At 39.9% G+C, this 21,110-nt stretch overlaps 1 protein-coding gene across 1 annotated transcript in view; it reads right to left on the bottom strand.

Moving 5' to 3' along the window:
• The window catches only part of dnah1 (dynein, axonemal, heavy chain 1), a 437,548-nt gene that overhangs the window by 226,118 nt on the left and 190,320 nt on the right, over positions 1–21,110 (bottom strand). Inside the window, exons 33-34 of the mRNA XM_060835044.1 lie at positions 18,978–19,164; positions 10,207–10,298 (exon numbers count right to left, since the gene is read on the bottom strand). Of these exons, the coding sequence (XP_060691027.1) occupies positions 10,207–10,298; positions 18,978–19,164 (279 nt within the window). The remainder of the gene's footprint in view (positions 1–10,206; positions 10,299–18,977; positions 19,165–21,110) is intronic.

Below are 21,110 nucleotides of genomic sequence, written 5' to 3'. Positions count from 1 at the left end.
CTATATCGGGCGACTGACTCAACACGGACATTTACTATAAATCGACCAACTCCCACAGTTTGACAAGGTTCCCCATGGGAGACTGATTAGCAAGGCTAGATCTCATGAAATACAGGGAGAACTAGCCATTTGGATACAGAACTGGCTTAAAGGTAGAAGACAGAGGGTGGTAGTGAAGGGTTGTTTTTCAGACTGGAAGCCCATGACCACAAGAGTGCTACAAGGATCGGTGCTGGGCCCTCTACATTTTGTCATTTACATAAATGATTTGGATGTGAGCATAAGAGACACAGTTAGTAAGTTTGTAGATGACACCAAATTTGGAGGTGTAGTGGACAGCGAAGAGGGTTACCTCAGATTACAACAGGATCTGGACCAAGTGGGCCAATGGGCTGAGAAGTGGCAGATGGAGTTTAAATCAGATAAATGCGAGGTGCTGCATTTTGGGAAAGCAAATCTTAGCAGGACGTATACACTTAATGGTAAGGTCCTAGGGAGTGTAGCTGAACAAAGAGACCTTGGAGTGTGCAGATTCATAGCTTCTTGAAAGTGGAGTCGCAGGTAGATAGGATAGCGAAGAAGGCATTTGGTATGCTTTCCTTTATTGGTCAGAGTATTGAGTACAGGAGTTGGGAGGTCATGTTGCGACTGTACAGGACATTGATGAGGCCACTGTTGGAATATTGCATGCAATTCTGGTCTCCTTCCTATTGGAAAGATGTTGTGAAACTTGAAAGGGTTCAGAAAAGATTGACAAGGATGTTGCCAGGATTGGAGGAACTGAGCTACAGGGACAGGCTAAACAGGCTGGGGCTGTTTTCCCTGGAGTGTCGGAGGCTGAGGGGTGACCTTATAGAGGTTTACAAAATTATGAGGGGCATGAATTGGATAAATAGACAAAGTCTTTTCCCTGGGGTCGGGGAGTCCAGAACTAGAAAGCATAGGTTTAGGGTGAGAGGGAAAATATATAAAAGAGACCTGATGGGCAATTTTTCATGCAGAGGGTAGTACGTGTATGGAATGAGCTGCCAGAGGATGTGGTGGAGGCTGGTACAATTGCAACATTTAAGAGACATTTGCATGGGTATATGAATAGGAAGGATTTGGCGGGATATGGGTCGTGTGCTGGCAGGTGGAACTAGATTGGGTTGGGATATCTGGTCAGCATGGGCAGGTTGGACCGAAGGGTCTGTTTCCATGCTATACATTTCTATGACTCTATAAGCTGATTAGATTCGCTACAGTGTGGAAACAGGCCATTTGGCCCAACAAGTGCACACCGACCCTCTGAAGAGTAACCCATCCAGACCCATTTCCCTCTGACTAATGCACCTAACACTAGGGGCAATTTAACATGACCAATCCACCTGACCTGCACATCTTTGGATTGTGGGAGGAAACCAGAGCACCCGGAGGAAACCCACGACCTACGCAGACAAGTGGAGGGAATGTGCAAATTCCACACAGACAGTCGCCCAAGGCTGGAATCGAACCTGGGCCCCTGGCGCTGTGAAGCTGCCATGCTAACCACTGAGCCACCATGCCAGAATGCTGGTTAATTTGTTACAGTACTCATTTTTTTAGTCAAGAGTATAAAGCAAAACTTTGAAGGCTGAAATAGCTTAGTTAGGAAAATATTTGAGTAAAGATCTCTGTTTTATCATCAGGGTTCAACATCTTTTATGTTGTAAAGAGTCTGAAACAGCTCAGTTGGCAAACTAGCCTGAAGATCTAAAAGTCTCTAGTTCAGAATAAGGTTTCATCTTTTTTCACTTGGTATAATCTGATTCTGCTCTGCTAAGTTAATTCAATTATTAGCATTTGTAGCTTTCCAAAAAGGTATGAATGAAAATGTGTGAAGGTTGAATTAGCTCAGGTTGAAGAATTTTAGACTAAAGGACTCTGATTCAATCCTAGATTTCAGCAGTTTTCAGTAACATACCTAGAGCCCATTAAGTGGCCGAATACTGGTTTGCTTGTTAATTACTCTGCTTGAGTTTACTAAAAGATATGAACAGTGCTATTATTCATTTGGGTGAACATTGAGTGAACCTGTGAAGGACCCGTGTTTAATCCCAGGTTTCAGCAGCTGTTTTTGAGTATGATTGGTTTGTTTATTACTCTTTAATAATTGCTGAGGTGAATTATAAAGCAATGCTATGCAGGCTGAAAAATCTGTTAGGACAGCATTAGATTGAAGTGCTAACTGGTCCCTGGTTCAATTCCATGTTCAGCAGCTGCCATTCTGGATAACCAGTGAAATAGCTCCAATGGGGGAGTTTGTCTAGATGTTCCTAAAAGTGCCTTTTTCCCACATCCTTTCCTCCCTTCCAACAGATAAAATCCGTGGTTTTTCTATTTCTCTTCAGTTACAGAGAGAAATTGGTGGACTCAAAATAACTTTAATAATAATAGTAAATACCTCAATTGTGAAAGCATTAAACAGAAGATCTAAAGGTGTGTAAATCTTGTTTTGCATAAAGATTGAAGTAGCTTAGTTTGGAAAGTGTTAGACTGATAACCTAATGATCTAGCTCATTCCAAGGTTTCAGCAGCTCTCACTCTATATGAACTGATTCATGTTCCAAAAATGGCAGCATCCTGGCTAATTTGCTTGTTAGTATTTATTTGTTGCTGAAAAGAATATAAAAGTGAATTGTACAGACTAAAATACCTCTGTTAGAAGACATTAGAATAAAGAGTTAAATGTCTGTTTCAACTCCAGACCTCAGCATCTCCAGTTTTCCTGAAGTATGTACAATTAAGGAATAGGCTATTTGGAACCTGCTCTGCCATTTAATGGGATGATGTTGATCTGATTGTCACCTCAAATCCATATTACTGCCTAACACTGATAACCTTTCACTGCCTTTCTTAGAAACAATCTATCCATATATTCAAGGGCTCTGGTATCATCACCTTTTTAGGAAGAACTGATATAATTCAATTTGAGTGTAAGTTTCAATATTGCTAGATTCAATCTCAGGTTTCAGCACTTCTGCTTGACATTCCTATGTCGCATTAAGTGGCTAAATACTGACTAAAACCGTTTATTACTTTTTATTATTTTTTTCCAGACTACAAGGAGACACAATGTCAACCGAAGATAAGAGAGCATTAGACTGATGATCGACAGGGTTCTGGTTCAATCCAAAGTTTCAGCTGTTCTTATTGTGTATTATCTTAAAGGGTTCCGGCCCGAAACGTCGAATTTCCTGTTCCTTGGATGCTGCCTGACCTGCTGTGCTTTAACCAGCAACACATTTTCAGCTATTATCTTACTATACCCCTTTAAGTGATGGAAAACTGGTTAGTTTGTTTATTAGTCTTTATTGGCAGTTAATAACAGTTCAAGAAGGCACTATAAAAGCTGAAATAATTCAGATGGGACCGTGTTACTCTAATGTTGCCCTGGTTCAATCTTAGGTTTCAGGGGCTGATGTTCTGCTTGAAGGCTGAAATAGCTCTGTTCAAAGAATGTTGGATTGAAGGTTTCAGCAGCTCCCATTCCAGCTGTGCCCTGTTTAGTAGCTAATTATCTATTTAGTAATCTTTTTGGTCTTTTGGAGGTGGAAAACAAATTAGAGCACATCCTTGTGGATCTGCTTTCAGGCCTGGTCCAGATGGCTATTAGGAAGTCCAGGCAATCAGTTGAGGAGAGTGTTGTTGGATAAAACTGCTTGACCTTATTGCATGTTATATCTGTGCACAGTTGTCCTCCAATGGGAGCATATGGTGTCTGTCAGTATGATGATCGCCTTCTGCAACGGTGAATGCTGCAGAGCCTGAAATGCACCATCACTACCAGAAACTAGATATGTTTCTGTTGAAGAATTTTTGCTACATTGTCCCTTTTTTTTTTGTAGATATTTTTATTGAAATTTAACATTTTTGCAAATTTACAAAAATAAACAAAACTCTCAAATACAAACATTGATGTACAATTAAATCATATATACAATAGTCATAATTTAACAAAGAAAAAAGAAAGAAAGAAAACAAAAAAAGAAAAAAAAGAAACAAAAAAAGAAAGAAAAAAAAAACTCAACTTTCTACTAATCTAACCTATAACTGACCAGCTTGTATACCTAAGTCTCTTACATGCTCGGAATGTATAAACATCAAATATAATAAAACCCGTATTCGCGCAGGATTCCTCTCCCAAGGGGCCCCGGAGCAGCCCGGTCTGAAATCTTCACTAAATAAAAGCTCTTGTTAGGATAGCCGAAATATCTGCATTTATATAATTCAAAAAGGGCTGCCATATTTTATAAAATAATTCAGTCTTTCGGTGCACCATATTTGTGAGGAAGTCAAGGGGGATATATTCCATAATTAATCTGTGCCAATTTGAAAGTCCAGGGGGGCCCTCAGCCACCCAGTTCACCAAAATATTTTTCCTTGCACAAAAAGAGAGAATAGAAAGTAGTCTCTTCCCATGCATATCCAGAGTTGAGAGGTTCGAAAAGCCCAAAAGGAGAGATACAGGGTCCACCCTAATTTCCGTTCCTAAAATTTCTGTCAGGGTATTTGCCACTTTAGTCCAGTATCTGCGGATTTTCTGACAAGTCCACAGACAATGTACAAGAGTACCCACCTCTATTTTGCATTTGGGACACATTGGAGATGCTCCTGCCTTAAATTTTGCCAGTCGAGCCGGAGCTATATGGGCCCTATGAAATATCTTTAGTTGGATAGCCTGAGTTCTGTTACAGATAGCAATTCTTCTAGCATTTTCCCAAATGTCATTCCACATATCCTCAGAGATTTCTAGCCCCAAGTCCTGCTCCCATGTTTTAAGCAGGTCATCCATGTCTCCTGAGACTCCATCATGTAGCAAATGGTATATAGTACTAACGGAGGATGCCCCTGCTGGTCGTAAGACATTACGTTCTCTGTCTGATTTATAAAGACTATCTATTAATGTAGTCTTCCTCTGTATATAATCTCGAACTTGGAAGTATCGAAAGAGATCCCCATTAGGTATTCCGAATTTCAGACGCAGCTGCTCAAAGGACATCAGGATCCCATCTTTAAATAGGTCCCCTAAGCATGAGATGCCCCTGGATCTCCAGAGTTTAAAGGTGGCATCTGTAATCCCCGGTTGGAATCCCCATGCGCCTACTATTGGTGCATGGGGGGATGTTTTATGTGAGTTACCCTCATTTTGCCGCATTATATTCCAGGCCTTAATTGTGTTTAATATTATGGGATTTTTACAGTGGTCTGTAATGATTTTCCTCTTATCTGAAAATAAAAGGTTAATAAGTGGGTATTTTACTTGGGAGGCTTCGATATCCAGCCAAATTGATTGTGGATCAGATGAAACCCAATCAGCTATGTAACTTAGTAGGGAGCTTAACTGATATTTCCTAAAGTCTGGGAAGTCCAGTCCTCCCCTTGCCTGTGGAAGCTGTAGCTTCTTCAGCTTAATAAGGGGCCGTCTATGGTTCCAAATAAAGGAGCCCAACCAGCCATATAATTTACGTAGGGCTAGCCTTGGCAGCATCAGCGGGAGCATTCTCATAGGATATAAGAGACGGGGCAGAACATTCATTTTAATTAATGCTATTCTCCCTAGCCAGGAAATCGGAAGGTCTCTCCATCGCTGGAGGTCCTGCCTTATCCTTTCCATTAATTGTACAAAATTAGCCCTATACAGCTGATCAAATACTGGCGTGATAAAAATACCTAAATATAAGAAGCCCTCCAGGGACCAACGGAAGGGAAAAGGGGATCCGTCCATTAAGTGGGGTATCATAACCAGACCACCCATTGGCATGGCTTCCGATTTTGAAAAATTAATTTTATAGCCTGAGAATGCACTAAATGTATTAATAACTTGAATTAGACGAGGCACTGACATTAAAGGATTACTGAGGAATAAGAGAACGTCATCTGCATAGAGGGTAATTTTGTGTTTACCTGTACCAATCCTCGGGGCCGTTATATTAGGATCAGTCCGGATGGCTTCTGCTAATGGTTCGATTATCAGTGTAAACAACAATGGTGAGAGAGGACATCCTTGACGGCAGCCCCTACCCACACTGAAGCCATCCGATCTTAACCCATTAGTAATAACAGCTGCTTTGGGGTCATTATACAATGTTGAAACCCATTTGGTAAACACCTGTCCAACGCCAAACCTTTCCAATGTGTAAAATAAATATGACCATTCAACCCTATCAAATGCCTTTTCCGCATCCAATGAAATTACTACTCCTGGTATCTTTCCCTGATGACAGGCTTGGATCATATTCAAGACCCTTCTGATATTATTGGATGATCTGCGGCCCTTAATAAATCCCGTCTGGTCCTCCTTTATAATATATGGCAGTACCCTTTCTAGTCTTAGTGCTAACATTTTTGAGAGAATTTTAAAGTCTACATTTAGTAAGGATATTGGTCTGTAAGATGCACAATCTTCTGGGTCTTTTCCTTTTTTGAGGATAAGAGAAATATTTGCTTCTTTCAGCGTGGGCGGGAGACAGACCTGACTATGCGCAAAATTATACATATCCATAAGTGGGTCAACCAATATTCCTGTAAATTCTTTATAGAATTCAGCTTGAAAACCATCCGGGCCCGGTGCTTTTCCGCTCTGAAGTTGCCTAATTGCCTCAAGTATTTCTTGGACTGTTAAAGGGGTATTTAGGGCCGACACCTGTTCCGGAGTCAGGCCTGGGAAGGTCAAATTTTTAAAAAATGACTGCATCCTCCTAATCCTATCTTCACAATCCTGCGATCTATATAGTTCAGAATAAAATTCTTTAAAGGTCGCATTGATCTTTTTATGATCATGAGTCAGGGTACCTGTACTTTCCTTGATGGTCGGAATAGTTTGAGGGGCTTTCTTTTTCTTTGCAAGAAATGCTAAGTATCTACCCGGTTTGTCGCCATATTCATATAATCTTTGTTTCGCAAATAATAATTCCCTTTTAGCCGTTTGAGTAAGCGCGGTGTTTAAAGCTGTCCTAAGAGCTGTAATCCTCTGCAATTTTGTGATAGAAGGTCTATCAGCGTATGCTGTTTCGGCTGCTTTTAGGCGAGCTTCGAGCAGACGCTGTTGCTCTCCTTTCATTTTCCTCTGGGTCGCTGAATAGGAGATGATCAAACCTCGTGCATAAGCTTTGATGGTCTCCCACATCATTGACGGATTGCTAGCCGTACCAGTATTAATTTCTAAAAAAGTTTTAAGTTCTTGGGAGAAGTACTTTAAAAATTTGCTATCCTTTATCAGGAAGGGGTCCATACGCCAATGCCGAGCAGATGTCCCATTGTTCTTTACCTTAGTTTCCATGTATACAGCGGCATGGTCAGAGATTGCTATAGTACCTATTTTACAGGTTGCTATAGAGTTTAGAAAAATCGATGGGGCAAAAAACATATCAATTCTTGTGTAACATTTATGTGGATTAGAGTAGAAAGAAAAATCTCTACCCTGTGGATGGAGACATCTCCATACATCTACCAATCCTAATTCTTTATTCAGGTCCGCCAATTGTCTAGATCTGGGAGATACTCCAGCGGCACTCTTGGGAATCCTGTCTATTTCCGGATCCATAATACAATTAAAGTCTCCCCCTATAATTGTATGACGGGCACCAAAGGCCATCAGTTTTGAAAAAGCTTCCGTTATGAATTTAAAGGGGTGTGCCGGGGGGCAGTACACATTTAAGATCCCATATTCCTCTCCATTTATGAGGGCTTTAATCAAAATATATCGTCCAGATTCGTCTTTTATCTGATTTAGAATTTTCAAAGGGAAGTTCTTCCGGACAAGGATAACGACTCCCCTGCTTTTTGAATTAAAAGAGGAAAAAAAGGCCTGATCAAATCCGCCCTGTCGTAATTTTAAGTGTTCTTTATCCGACAGGTGTGTCTCCTGTAGGAGAGCTATATCAACTCTCTCCTTCTTAAGATTTGATAATATTTTCTTCCTTTTAACTGGCGAATTACTCCCCCTGACATTCCAGGTGCACCACTTAACCGACTGTTCAGCCATAATCATCTGGACAGATCCGAGACCCCTCGGGAGGGGAAACCCTATCTAGAACATCCCGAGCATGGAGCATACAAGATTTACAAAAGTAAAGACTCTCTGATACACTCAAAACAATATAACAAAAAACTCTTTCTAAGTATAAAAAATATAAAACATTCCGAATTGGAGATTTTCTCCCTTGTTCCCAGGGAGCGTCACTTCCTCTCCCACAGTCCATCTTACCCTCTTCCAACCAGTGCCCCACCCTTGACCCAGGTGTTCCTCAATAAAATGAGGAGAATTCAAATATAATATAAAGCTAGAGTTAACAGTGAACACCCCACCCCCACCCACACCCACATCTAAATATATTTGGGAATATTAATACCATATATAACTATAAGATTACAATCTCAACATGTAATACTTAAATATAATACCACAAAATAACAGGGGAAAGAAAAACAACCCCGCTCCTAAAAACAGAAGTAAAATAGAATAAGGTAACCACCTCTCCCCATCAACATTAACCAAACGCCCCAACATATATATATACATACACACATAGGGGGAAAGATAAGAAAAGATGAAGGGATGTAAACCAAAATAATGGGAAAGGCAGACCAGCGTCCACAATCTCTTACAGTTTATTTAAGAGAGTCCAAGAATTCCTTAGCCTTCTCCGGTGATCCGAAGTTATATATGGATCCTTCGTGGCTAAGGCGTAGCGTCGCTGGATATCATAAGGAGTACTGAATATTTAAGTCCCTTAAACGCTTCTTCGCCTCATCGAATGCCTTCCTCTTTCGGACCAAAGCTGGGGAGAAGTCCTGGAACAGCATGATCCTGGATCCTTTGTGGGTCATAGCTTGGGGATCTTTTCCCAGATTTCTTGAGGCTTCCAGGAGCATCTGCCTCTCCCTATAGCTCTGCAGCTGGAACAGGACCGGGCGTGGGCGCTGGGTTGAGCCGGGCCCACGTACTGTGACCCGGTAGGCCCATTCTACCCTTACCTGGCCTGAACCATTATGCAGATTTAAAAGTTGTGGCAGCCAACGCTCTAAGAATGCTGTCAGCTGACCTCCCTCTTCCTGCTCGGGCAGGCCCAACAACCGAATATTTTTTCTACGACATCGATTTTCGAGGTCATCAATGTGGTTTTCTAGGTTCTGGACTCGATTCTCGAGAAAACGGATGTGGTCGGCTGTTGATTTTATCCCAGTCTCTGAGGCTGCAGCCTTCGACTCCACCTCTCTGACTCGGCACTCCAATTCCTGAATGTCTCTGCCCTGCTTCTGCAGCTCGGCTGATAGTGCTTCTCTGCTCTGCCGAGACTCATCGATAAAAGCATCAATCTTCGCCTCCCACCTGGCAAACATCTCCTCAAAGCTCATCTTCATTGGTAAATCTCCTGAAGTAGCTGAAGACACCTTTGTTGCAGCTGAAGAGGGAGAGGGTGGGGGAGGGGTCCCTGCTTTCTTAGAGCCGCCTGTTCCCTTCCCTTTACTCATTTTCCAGCTAGTATTAGACTATTTAAATGTACTAATAGGTAACTATTTAAGGTTAACAACTATTATAAATGGTTTAGTGAGTGTGGTGGGGGTGGATAGCCCACTTTTCCCAAGTTTTGGGTAGAGCACTGTGGACTCAGTCTTGCTGGGTCGCCGCCATCTTGGATCCCCTACATTGTCCCTTTAAGAAGCTTTGTTTAATAATCTTTATTGGTTGCTCAAAACAGTATAACAAATACTATAAACAATGAAATAGCTCAGTTGGGAGACCACTGGTCAGAACTTGATGGTTCCTGGCTGCATCCTGAGTGTCAGCAGCTCTCATTCTGTATTAAGTTTTAAATAGCTTAACTGCAAGAGTGTTTAGCTGAAAATCTGAAGGTCCCTGATTCTGTCCTGACTTCTTACTTCTAAAAGTTATAAAGGGACACTGGTCACCACAGGAGCTGTAGCACATTATCAGTGCAGGAATAACATTTAAATTGATCAGATTCTTTTGAAGTTTTTGTTTCAGTTAGTGTCCCTATAAGTGGTTGATTATTGGCTCTTGTTTCCTCATCATTAACTAGCTGTAAACAATTTAGTACAAAGTATAACCCAGAAGCAACACTATGAATCTGAAAACAGAATTAGTCTCACATTTAATTATGCATGAATTGTGGTTGGATCTATTACAGTATACAGGCAACATTGTTATAGGTTGTATCCTACCTTTGTCTTTCCAGACCCTGTAGGACCAACTAACATCAGCCCATGCCGAACAACTGTTGTTTCATATAACTGAATGCACTTAGTCACAAAACCTGTGGAACAGGAGAAATATAAATGATGGGTTACATTGTTGACAATGTTCTTAGTGAATTGCATGTCAGAAATCCCAAAAGGTATACGTTATGGCACACTCAGAATCAACGTAATCTGTACAGTGCCACTTGTAATAGGTTTTTTTTCTACTTTTTGCAGTCTAACATCCAATATTACATGGCTCTTGTTTACAATGAGAAATTAGATATTGAAATTACTTTTCAATTTCTTTGTCTTTATCCAAAAGGAGGCTTAAAATAATATCTATATATTTTTGCTTAACTTTTGTTCTCAGCTGGGTTTCTTGTCCACTATCAGTGGATAGATATTTTCCAATCAATCCAATCAAAGATGGTCTTACACATCCCTGGAGCAGATTAGCCTTGAACCTAGGCCTCTTGGTCCTGGCCTCCACTAACAGTGCACCACAAGAGTCCTAGTGTGGGTTGTTGGATTGTATGCAAAATTTTCCAATCACTTTAAACCAATTTTTGGAAAATTGGAAGTCACATAACACCAGGTTATAGTCCAACAGGTTTATTTGAAGTCCGAAGCTTTCAGAGCTATCATCCTATCAATGACTATAACTTATACTTGTACAATGTTTTATAAGTTCACAAAATTCCATTTGCTATTTTAAACCTTCTACTAAATAGCAAATTAACAAGTCATACCAACAGGTAGCATAGGGAGGGCACCATTTGCAGACTTCCATGAATTCTACAAGGTTTGAAAACAGAATTCCTCTTTTGCTAACATTGAAAAAGCAAAGCTCTATAGGTAGTGTCATACATGGAATCAATATAATCCATGCAGCTTTTTTTCTACTTTTTGCAGTCCAATGTCCAAAATCACAAATAATATCTTGGCTTTTGACTATAATCAAAAATTTGAAATTGAAATTACTTTTTAATTTCTTTCAACATTCCCTTTTGAGATTTGGAGAGCTTCTGAATTTATCAAATTCAAATGAGGGAATATCATTCTTAAATCCACAACTGATGTCCTATGCAGTGTCTGGCATGGAGCTGCACTACTTGTAACAGAAAGGCTAGAATTCTGACTACAGCCACCTCAAATTTGCACATTTTACTTGAAACTAGAATTGGCTTCCATGTTTCTGAGCCGCAGGAAAATTGGCCAACATTTATGGGTGAGGACAATACAATGGAATGAAACACAGTTGAGATCTGGAAGCCTTGTGAAAATTGTAAATTCACTTTTAGAATACTGAAGTATGGTCAGACCTTGAGGCCTGGGAGTGATCCATTTGTTGTGATAATGCTGTCTACAAAGCAGCTTTGAGTATCCAAAAGAGTTTTCTGGAACACCTCCATCTGGAAATTGGGCATTTTGAAAAGTAATGTTCAGTTGTTTCTCATGTTAGATTTATGAATACATGTACTCACTCAGCTGTTGTGGTGTAATGGCAGTCTCCTTACCTCTGAGTCAGGAGCTTCAGGTTCAGTCTCAGCTGATCCAGATGTGTTGTAACACCTCTGAACAGGTTGATTAGAGAAAATGTACGTTATCACCATCCCTATTGTAAGAGGTACGCACCAAAATTCATAATAACTCAGAATGCTAGATTGGAAAATAACATTGTCTATTAGACTCATAGAGATGTACAGCACGGAAACAGACCCTTTGGTCCAACTAGTCCATGCTGACCAGATATCCCAACCCAATCTAGTCCCACCTGCCAGCACCCTGTCCATATCCCTCCAAACCTTTCCTATTCATAAACCCATCCAAATGCCTCTTAAATGTTGCAATTATACTAGCCTCCACCACTTCCTTTGGCAACTCATTCCACACATGTACTACCCTTCGAGTGAAAAGGTTGCCTCTTAGGTCTCTTTTATATCTTTCCCCTCTCACCCTAAACCTATGCCCTCTAGTTCTAGACTCCCCCACTCCAGGGAAAAGACTTTATCTATTTATCAATCCATGCCCCTAATGATTTTATAAACCTCTACAAGGTCACCCCTCAGCCTCTAATGCGCCAGGGAAAACAGCCCTAGCCTATTCAACCTCTCCCTATAGCTCAAATCCTCCAACCCTGGAAACATTCTTGTAAATCTTTTCTGAACTTTCCAAATTTCACATCTTTCCAATAGGAAGGAGACCAGAACTGCACGTAATATTCCAAAAGTGGCTAGCCAATGTCCTGTACAGCCACAACATGACCTCCCAACTCCTGTACTCAAACTCTGACCAATAAAGGAAAGCATACCAAACGTCTTTTTCACTATCCTATCTACCTGCGAAGATTTGCTTTCCCAAAGTGCAGCACCTCACATTTATCTAGATTAAACTCCATCTGCCACTTCTCAGCCCATTGGCCCATCTGATCAAGATCCCGTTGTAATCTAAGGTGACCTTCTTTGCTGTCATCAGCGAAGCAAATTTTGGTGTCATCAGCAAACTTATTGAACACCAAAAAATAGAGCCATTACTCATGGTGCACAAAGGCTAGTCCAACCCAGGACAGGCAGATCTGCAGACCCAGTCTGCTTTATGGATAATTTCTAATCAACACTTCAGAGATGTTATCACACACTTCTGGAACAGGTAATTCTTGAACCTAAGCCTTATGGTCTCCAGGTAGGGACACTGCACCTCAACAGCCTCTAGGCCACTTTTTGTTATATCCAAAGTATTATCAAACACAACCGAATGGCATTCCCACCACCAAATCACCATGACTTTTTAAAACTGTTAACTACCACGAGTAATCACCTGTGCAGCCAATTAGATGTTTATCTGAAAAGCCATTATGGGCAACGAGATATGTTTTTTTTCTTGAGTCAACTTGTTTGGAGATGATACACATCCTTACAGAAGGTGGGCCTTGAGCCCTGGTCTCCTGGATTACCACTGCGCTACAGAATCCTTGTGAATCTGCTTTCTTAAAAAAAATCAACCTGTTCAGAGATGCTATCACACACCTCTGGAGAATGTGGGACTTGAATCTGGGCCTTCTGGTCCAGGAGCAGGGATGCTACTGCTACACCACAACAAGTCTGCTGGTTCTGCTTTTCTTTAATCAACCTGTTCAGAGCTGCCACTGCATACCTCTTGGATCAGGTAGACTTGAACCTGGGCCTTCTGTCACCCTCCACCAGTACACCACAAGAGAAAAGGTTGAGGTGTTGAATTCCAGTTAGATAGGCCATTGCCTGTTATCAAAGAAACTCTTACTTAACGAGTTCCACGAGGAGATTTATTAGTGATTCCCCATGGACTACGGAGAGGTTCTCACAAACCTTTTAAAGCACATAAGTGCTACTATAAATTAGGGTACTTTTATGTGATTGTGATCATAGTGAAATCATTGTGAGTAATACGAGCATCACGCTTGTTTGAAATGCCTTTGCACATTTAAAGTAAACAGATAACTATTAATTTTGGAGTAACAAACATAAAACAGACAAGACAGGGATCAGAAATTGTGGTGACACCCATGTAAAAAATGAGTAAAAAATGAGGTCTGCAGATGCTGGAGATCACAGCTGCAAATGTGTTGCTGGTCAAAGCACAGCAGGTTAGGCAGCATCTCAGGAATAGAGAATTCGACGTTTCGAGCATAAGCCCTTCATCAGGAATGGCACACGATTTGTTTCCTTTTTATTGTTATTGTATCGACCAACAGGAAATGGGAAGAGCTGCTGCTGATTATTCTTCTATCATGATATTGCACTTGAGGGGTATCAGTAGACTGCTAGGCACCCTAGATATGCTATTGTAGAAGAAGGTATGTAAACTCACAGGTAGCAGAACATATATACTATTTTAGACAGCATGTGAGTCCCTGAGGCCAGCTGCAAAATGGAAACTGTTTGCCATTCAAATTGAAGGAGCAGCAGCAAATATGTTACACATTAAAAAAAACATACTGCACTTCGGCCAATGCAAAGTGAATGCTTAATGTTTATGCAGCTAGTTTAGCTACATACACCTGAGCAAAAACAGCTACTGTAAAAATAATTATCTGTTGAATTTGCATGGTCAATGTTTTTGTTAATTTGTCACAACTTCTATTTTTTTAAAAACTGAAAGATTTGATCATTTTGTTTTCAGCTGCTCCTTATTGATGGCCTTTACTACTTTGGATATAAGTTGCAATATTTAATTTTGTTGAAGTTACACATATTAATACATAGGGCCTAGTTCATTTCAGGTAGCAAAAGAACAACCACCTGATGAAGGAGCAGCACTCCGAAAGCTAGTGTTTCCAATTAAACCTGTTGGATTGTAACCTGGTGTTGTGATTTTTAACTTTGTACACCCCAGTCCAACACCGGTATCTCCAAATCAAAAGAATGTGGCACTCACTGTTTCAACTTAACAACATAGGTGACAGTCATTCTCTGGTTCATTTTGCATGGCAATGCTTTGACCAATCAGAGTCAACTTGCATGATTTAAAATTCAAACAAAGCTTGGCTGTTAATTGTCTATTTAACCAAGTAACTACAGATATTCAATTTTGTGGTCAATGGGTAATTTTGGTACTAGGTAAGCTGTTAGAAACAATTACAACTCTCTTTACCCTCTAGACAATATGTTGCTTTGAAGATTTAATATTTTGGAGTGGCTATGTTTATAGGTGCAATACCTTTTGATACATTGATTGTACATTGTTTTTCACACTGGAGGCCTGTGACCAGAGGAGTGCCACAACTATCAGTGCTGGGCCCTCTACTTTTTGTCATTTATATACATGATTTGGATGTGAACATGAGAGGTACAGTTAGTAAGTTTGCAGATGACACCAAAATTGGAGGTGTAGTGGACAGCGAAGAGGGTTACCTCAGATTACAATAGTATATTGACCAGATAGGCCAACGAGCTGAGAAATGGCAGATGGAGTTTAATTCAGATAAATGCGAGGTGCTGCATTTTGGGAAAGAAAATCTTCGCAGGACTTAAACACTTAATGGTAATCCTAGGGAGTGTTGCTGAACAAAAAGACCTTGGAGTGCAGGTTCACAGCTCCTTGAAAGTGGAGTCGCAGGTTGATAGGATAGTGAAGAAGGCGTTTGGTGTGCTTTCCTTTATTGGTCAGAGTATTGAGTACAGGAGTTGGGAGGTCATGTTGCGGCTGTACAGGGTATTGGTGAGGCCACTGGTGGAATATTGCATGCAATTCTGGTCTCCTTCTTATCAGAAAGATGTTGTGAAACTTGAAATGGTTCAGAAAAGATTAACAAGGATGTTGCCAGGGTTGGAGGAACTGAGCTACAGGGAGAGGCTGAACAGGCTGGGGCTGTTTTCCCTGGAGCGTCGGAGGCTGAGGGGTGACCTGATAGAGGTTTACAAGGTTATGAGGGGCATGGATAGGATAAATAGACAAAGTCTTTTCCCTGGGATTGGGGCATAGGTTTAGGGTGAGAGGGGAAAGATATAAAAGAGACCTAAGGGCCAACTTTTTCATGCAGAGGGTGGTACATGTATGGAATGAGTTGCCAGAGGATGTGGTGGAGGCTGGTAAAATTGCAAGATTTAAGGGGCATTTGGTTGGGTCTTTGAATAGGAAGGACTTGGAGAGATATGGGCTGAATGCTAGCAGGTGGGACTAGATTGGGTTGGGATATTTGGTCGGCATGGATGGGTTGGATCGAAGGGTCTGTTTCCATGCTGTACATCTCTACGACTCTATGACTCTATTGACAGATTCCATAAGGCCCCTGGGAATTAATGTTTTCCCCAAGTAGAGAGATTATACTGCCCACCTCTTCCCCCTCCTCTTCCTGATACAAAAACTAGAGGGGGTGAAGTCAATTGGCATTAATTATGGGAAACAGGCTTATAGCAGATCAATGGAAATTAATTTAAAGAAAAATTGACACAGCAAGAAAGAGACTGCCAATTTCCCTTTGGTGTAGATGCAGATCATGATCGTGGCTAGACCACGGATATCCTGCGAGGGCAGGAAAATTAAAGTAATTGTAGTCTTTTCAGGGATTGGGTCTTCTAATTTTCCATGGAGATTAGAGAACATTATGTGTTGATTTGTATTTTATATACAGCCAGTTCTTCTATATCATGATGATTGCATTCTTATGCAGCCCTGCCTTATGGAAAAGTCCATATGGAAACATGCTGAAAGTGTTAGCATTGTAATCGCATTACAGCCAACACACATTTTAAAAGTTCATGCTGTAAAAATAGCATCCCCAATTCATCAACAGCATTACAGCAAATTTGCATTAATGAAATGCACATTATAACAAAATGGCCTGTATTTTGAGAGAAATATGTGGTTAAATGAAATAGAATTAGCCCCTGCCTGCAGCTTTCTCACTGTAGTAACCTAAACAGTATCTGTTCAGTAGGAGCTAGCTGCAGGTTACAGTGTTTTATTTCCTGTGCACTCATTTACAAGGATTCCAAGACAAAGTTAATCCTCCAAACTGAGGCAAACAAGTGGGAAAATCCCTCTTTACTTCAATAATATATCTGATCTAGATTTATGTCAAACTGTGCCCACAGGTAAGCCCTTTTAAAACCTAAGTCAACAAAAAGGCACAACCTGGATCATTCACAGTCAACGAAAAGCATAACAAGAAGTTAAGCAGGTGATTGGGGTTTAACTGATTTGATTAATTGACTGGGTGGATTTAAAAGGGGAGGATTTGTAAGATTGAGTGGTTGATGGTCTTGATCCACAAAAGTTTCTTGGAGATGGTCTCACCAATTGATTTGGATCCTATTTGATATCAGTTGTAGAGGATGATTGCCCAAAAGATATAAGTTGAGTTGCTTTCAGGTCATCTCAAATAAGGATGTGATTTCCCACTGATGTTCTGTGAAGTTGAACATCACGGCCAATGGAAAAATGAAGCAGATATATGGACAGGTTATGTCCTTACCAAAGAAAACTAAGATACTGTATGGCCAGGGGCTCCATGAAGGAATGTTTGGATAATCTTTTAACATTTATGGATAAAATTCTGGACAAAATAAAAATGATCTGTTAAATGGTTAAAAAGGCAGAGGCAGACTTTGATAAATTTAGAAAGCCAGATAATTATTCCATAGAAGCAAACAAAATGGAATTTAACAGAACAAAAATCAAGATTGAAAAAAATCTGTTTGGAGATTTCTAAGCTGTGTTTGTTTTTAAATTGTTGGATTGTGCTCATTTTGGACATTCTTGGATTAACTGGTATTATTGTTTCAGCAAGAAGCAATTTTGAAAGGATGTCAGAAGCTTTTTTAAAAATAAATCCAGAGAGAACAATAATTCCCAGGAGCCTTCATGGCTCAAATTCAACAACAACAGAAATAATGTAGGATTCACTGATGATGGCAATGTCCTTATATAGGCTGAAAATGCTAATTATGAAAATGATCAAGATACCTCTAGCACTTAAACAGAATTGGGGAACTATGACAAAAGATTGAATCCCAAGAATTGCCTGAGGTGTTTTAGATGCAAGTCAAAATGCCATTAAGCAATACATTGTCCTAAATAGAGTAAGAAGGTGTTCAAAGCTACACATAACACAAAAGAAAGGGAGGAAGATAATACCGACTTGGGCAGAGAAATCATACTGGTTGCAAGAAGCTTCAACCCAGCAATGAATGTTTTAGTTGCAGACTCATTCAATCATGTTGAATTGTGCCATGGATATACATCCACAGAACGTGGAGTGGATAGATTAAAATGTTACCTAGATTCTTTCAATAATAAAGACCAAAGTAAAATTCACAAATTTGAAAGTTTTAACGCTTCAGGTTTGTGGCTGACAACATGCTGAAATCACAAAAAAGTGATGATTCCCTGTAAAATAGCTGGTGTAAACTATTTTATCAACATAAATATAACTGTGAAATACTCTTACTGATGAGATGGCTGTCTGAAAGGTTTTACACATTTATGACATTATTGTGTCTTTTTAACAAGATCTGCCATCTTTATCAAAATATTAAGACAATAATATTGGTTTCAAGAGATAGCCATTTAAAGGAAAAGAAGCTAATTATCTCAAAACTACATTGGCAGTTTCCCAAGCCATCACAGGTTAAAATTTCTATGAAAAGATGTACAAGTGAGGAATGATGCTATGCTAAACTTATACAAGAGATCAATGATAAATGTGGCAGATGTAATAAAAAGAGGAGGACATTACCACTGTCTATAGTGAGTCCATCTTTAGCAAGAGACTATAATGAAGTTATAGCAACAGTTTTGAAGGCATAGGATAAAGAAACAAACATTTTCATCTTGCACTTCACAGATAGGCAGTTACAGTTAGGAAGTCTACAATCATATAAAGTAATTAATAAAGAATAATAGTGAAGAAGATAATGGGGAAGTATTTAGGGACCAGACTGGAGGCACTGGTTAAATTCCAAACTGACAATGGGGGTGGGTAGTATTTACCCATTTATGAACTTGGAGGCATGTGTGAAAATCTGAACATTGTGATCATGAACATAGCAGCAGAAAGTCCCTATAGTAATGGAAAGTATGAATCCACAAAGAAAGCTGTTTTGGTTTCTGTCTCACAAACTATCTGGGGTCCAATTTGAAAAAAATGACAAAGATTTTCAATTATGAATTAAAGATGGTGTTTCACTTTACATCAATAAATTTTTTGTATATTGCAAAATATTACTTCCCAGTCATTAAAAGACATTCCTTCTTTTGATCTAAAAAAAACTGACCATTAACATCTTTCAAAATTTTCTGAACACAGATTTTTCGAATGGACTCTTCCAGAATTCCATAGTCAACAGGTTCTTCCTTGATCTTGGGGAAAAGATCAGACACGATACCATTGAAGAGTTTGAGGTCATCTAGTAGGAATTTGGGCACATTCACATCACGAATGGCTCTCAGACATATCAGCTCCTGAAAGACAATACAGATTTTATTTTTTTTTAAATTGGATTGCATTGTTTTACCTCTAACTACAATACATTTCTTAGTGACTTTCTATTTTGCTGTTCATTAATGGAATTGATACATAGCTGTTATATGGTAGGTGCAAATAGTTGTCTTCATATTTGCAAGAAATATTGACTGGAAGTTATTTAGTTAGTTTATATAAACACTCATACAACATCGCATTCAATTCTAAACAATAATAGTGATCTGTTGTGTGAAAACTAATACAATATTGCAGAAAGCAGGAGTAAAAGGGGTAGTGTAGTGCTTGTAATGATGTTAGCAGGCAGACCTCAGAGAATATGAGTTCCCTGATGGGGAATTTTAATCTGGTTCAATCAGGTAGCTCTGGCTGACAGATATGAACAGGAGTGTCAGACACCTTGCTCACTCTGAGAGCTAGCTCTGAGGGAGCTGGGTCAGTGTCAAGGATTCTCCACATGTAAATAAAGGGTGACTTGGTGATGGGGTACTAGCCTCTGTGGAGTAATTTTAAATAGAAAAGCCTGACATCTTATGATAAACAATTAGGATACAGTGATGGGAAATGTAATAATATTTACTCCCCAGATGCACAAAGGGATGTTAAATTCTAAAAAAAATGAAAAATATGATCACAAATGTTTGTGAACTTGATGACTTTGATTTAACTGGGATAAGTTGGGGTAGGTCAGAAATGTTAATATGTTGTGAGACTTTGTGTCTCAGAACTTAGCAGCTATTTGGATTGAGTAACCAAAAGCTTGAGAAAACTACTAGCTAACTGGAAGTGAGAACTGCCATTTAAAACAGGCCATTACATTTTCAGGACTACTTCTGTGCCAAGGGCAGGACTAAATACACTTGTCTCTGAAGCTACCTTGTGAAGAAGTGTCTCCAGGCCCTCACAATCCAATGCAGATTCACCAGTGTGATGATCTATGCCTTTAAGTGAGATTTGTTCTGTCCTGGTTCTCTTCCAATTAAACCTGTTGGATTAGAACCTGGTATTGTGTGATTTTTAACTCTTGAAGAGGGGTATTGTAAATCTGGTGATGTGGTGTCTGCTGCATGGAAAGCAGAGTAATAGCTTGGGATGTTTTAAAATTAAACACCATGAGTGGGTGGAGTCAGGTCCACTTAGACCAGGGTTTTATTTTTGCTTTCAGTTACTGAAGTTGGGATTTTGGAATTGAAGCTGCTCGACACTGTTTTCTCTCTGTTGCTGTAATGTAATATTCAGCATGAAATATTCTTTTCCTAAAAATTATGGAAGACTATATATGCCTCTTTGGTAGATATGAAAGTACATATGATTGTAAAATGGCACCCTGTCTTGGTAGCCAGTTTTCACAATGGCCTAACTAGCATGATAATTGTTAAATATGTTTTTCCAATACAGCGACTGAGATTTTCAGGGTCAGGAATCAATCTCCGCATAATTTTCAGATCTCGATCCATGCCACATCTGTGTTTTCAAGAAGGAGTTAGGTTTAGTTCTTAAAGCTAAAGGGTTCAAACAGTATGGTTAGAAATTGGGTACTGAATCAGATGATCAGGAATGATCATTTTGAATGCTGGAGAAGGCTCAAAGTGCTGAATGGTCCACTCGTGCACCTATCTCTATTTTCTTTGTATGCCCATGCTCCAATTAGACTAGCATTGAGTTCAGTGCCTAATTATTGACACCAAGTACTGCCAGGGTGGTGGAAAGTTACTGTGGAGCAGAAACCTCAAAGATTAATGGCAGCCCTGACTCGGCTTGCCATTTGCAGGCTGTATAGAGGAGACAGTAGAGTCAAGAGTATGGTGCTGGAAAAACACAGCAGGTCAGGCAGCATACAAGGAGCAGGAAAATTGATGTTTCGGACAAAAACCCTTCCTGATGAAGGGCTTTTGCCCGAAATTTTGATTTTACTGTTCCTCGGAAG

This window comes from Hemiscyllium ocellatum, chromosome 14, assembly GCF_020745735.1.
Source record: "Hemiscyllium ocellatum isolate sHemOce1 chromosome 14, sHemOce1.pat.X.cur, whole genome shotgun sequence".
Taxonomy (NCBI): Eukaryota; Metazoa; Chordata; class Chondrichthyes; order Orectolobiformes; family Hemiscylliidae; genus Hemiscyllium; species Hemiscyllium ocellatum.
Note: the sequence above shows the minus strand (reverse complement) of the source record. Positions and strands in the feature narration are given on the sequence as shown.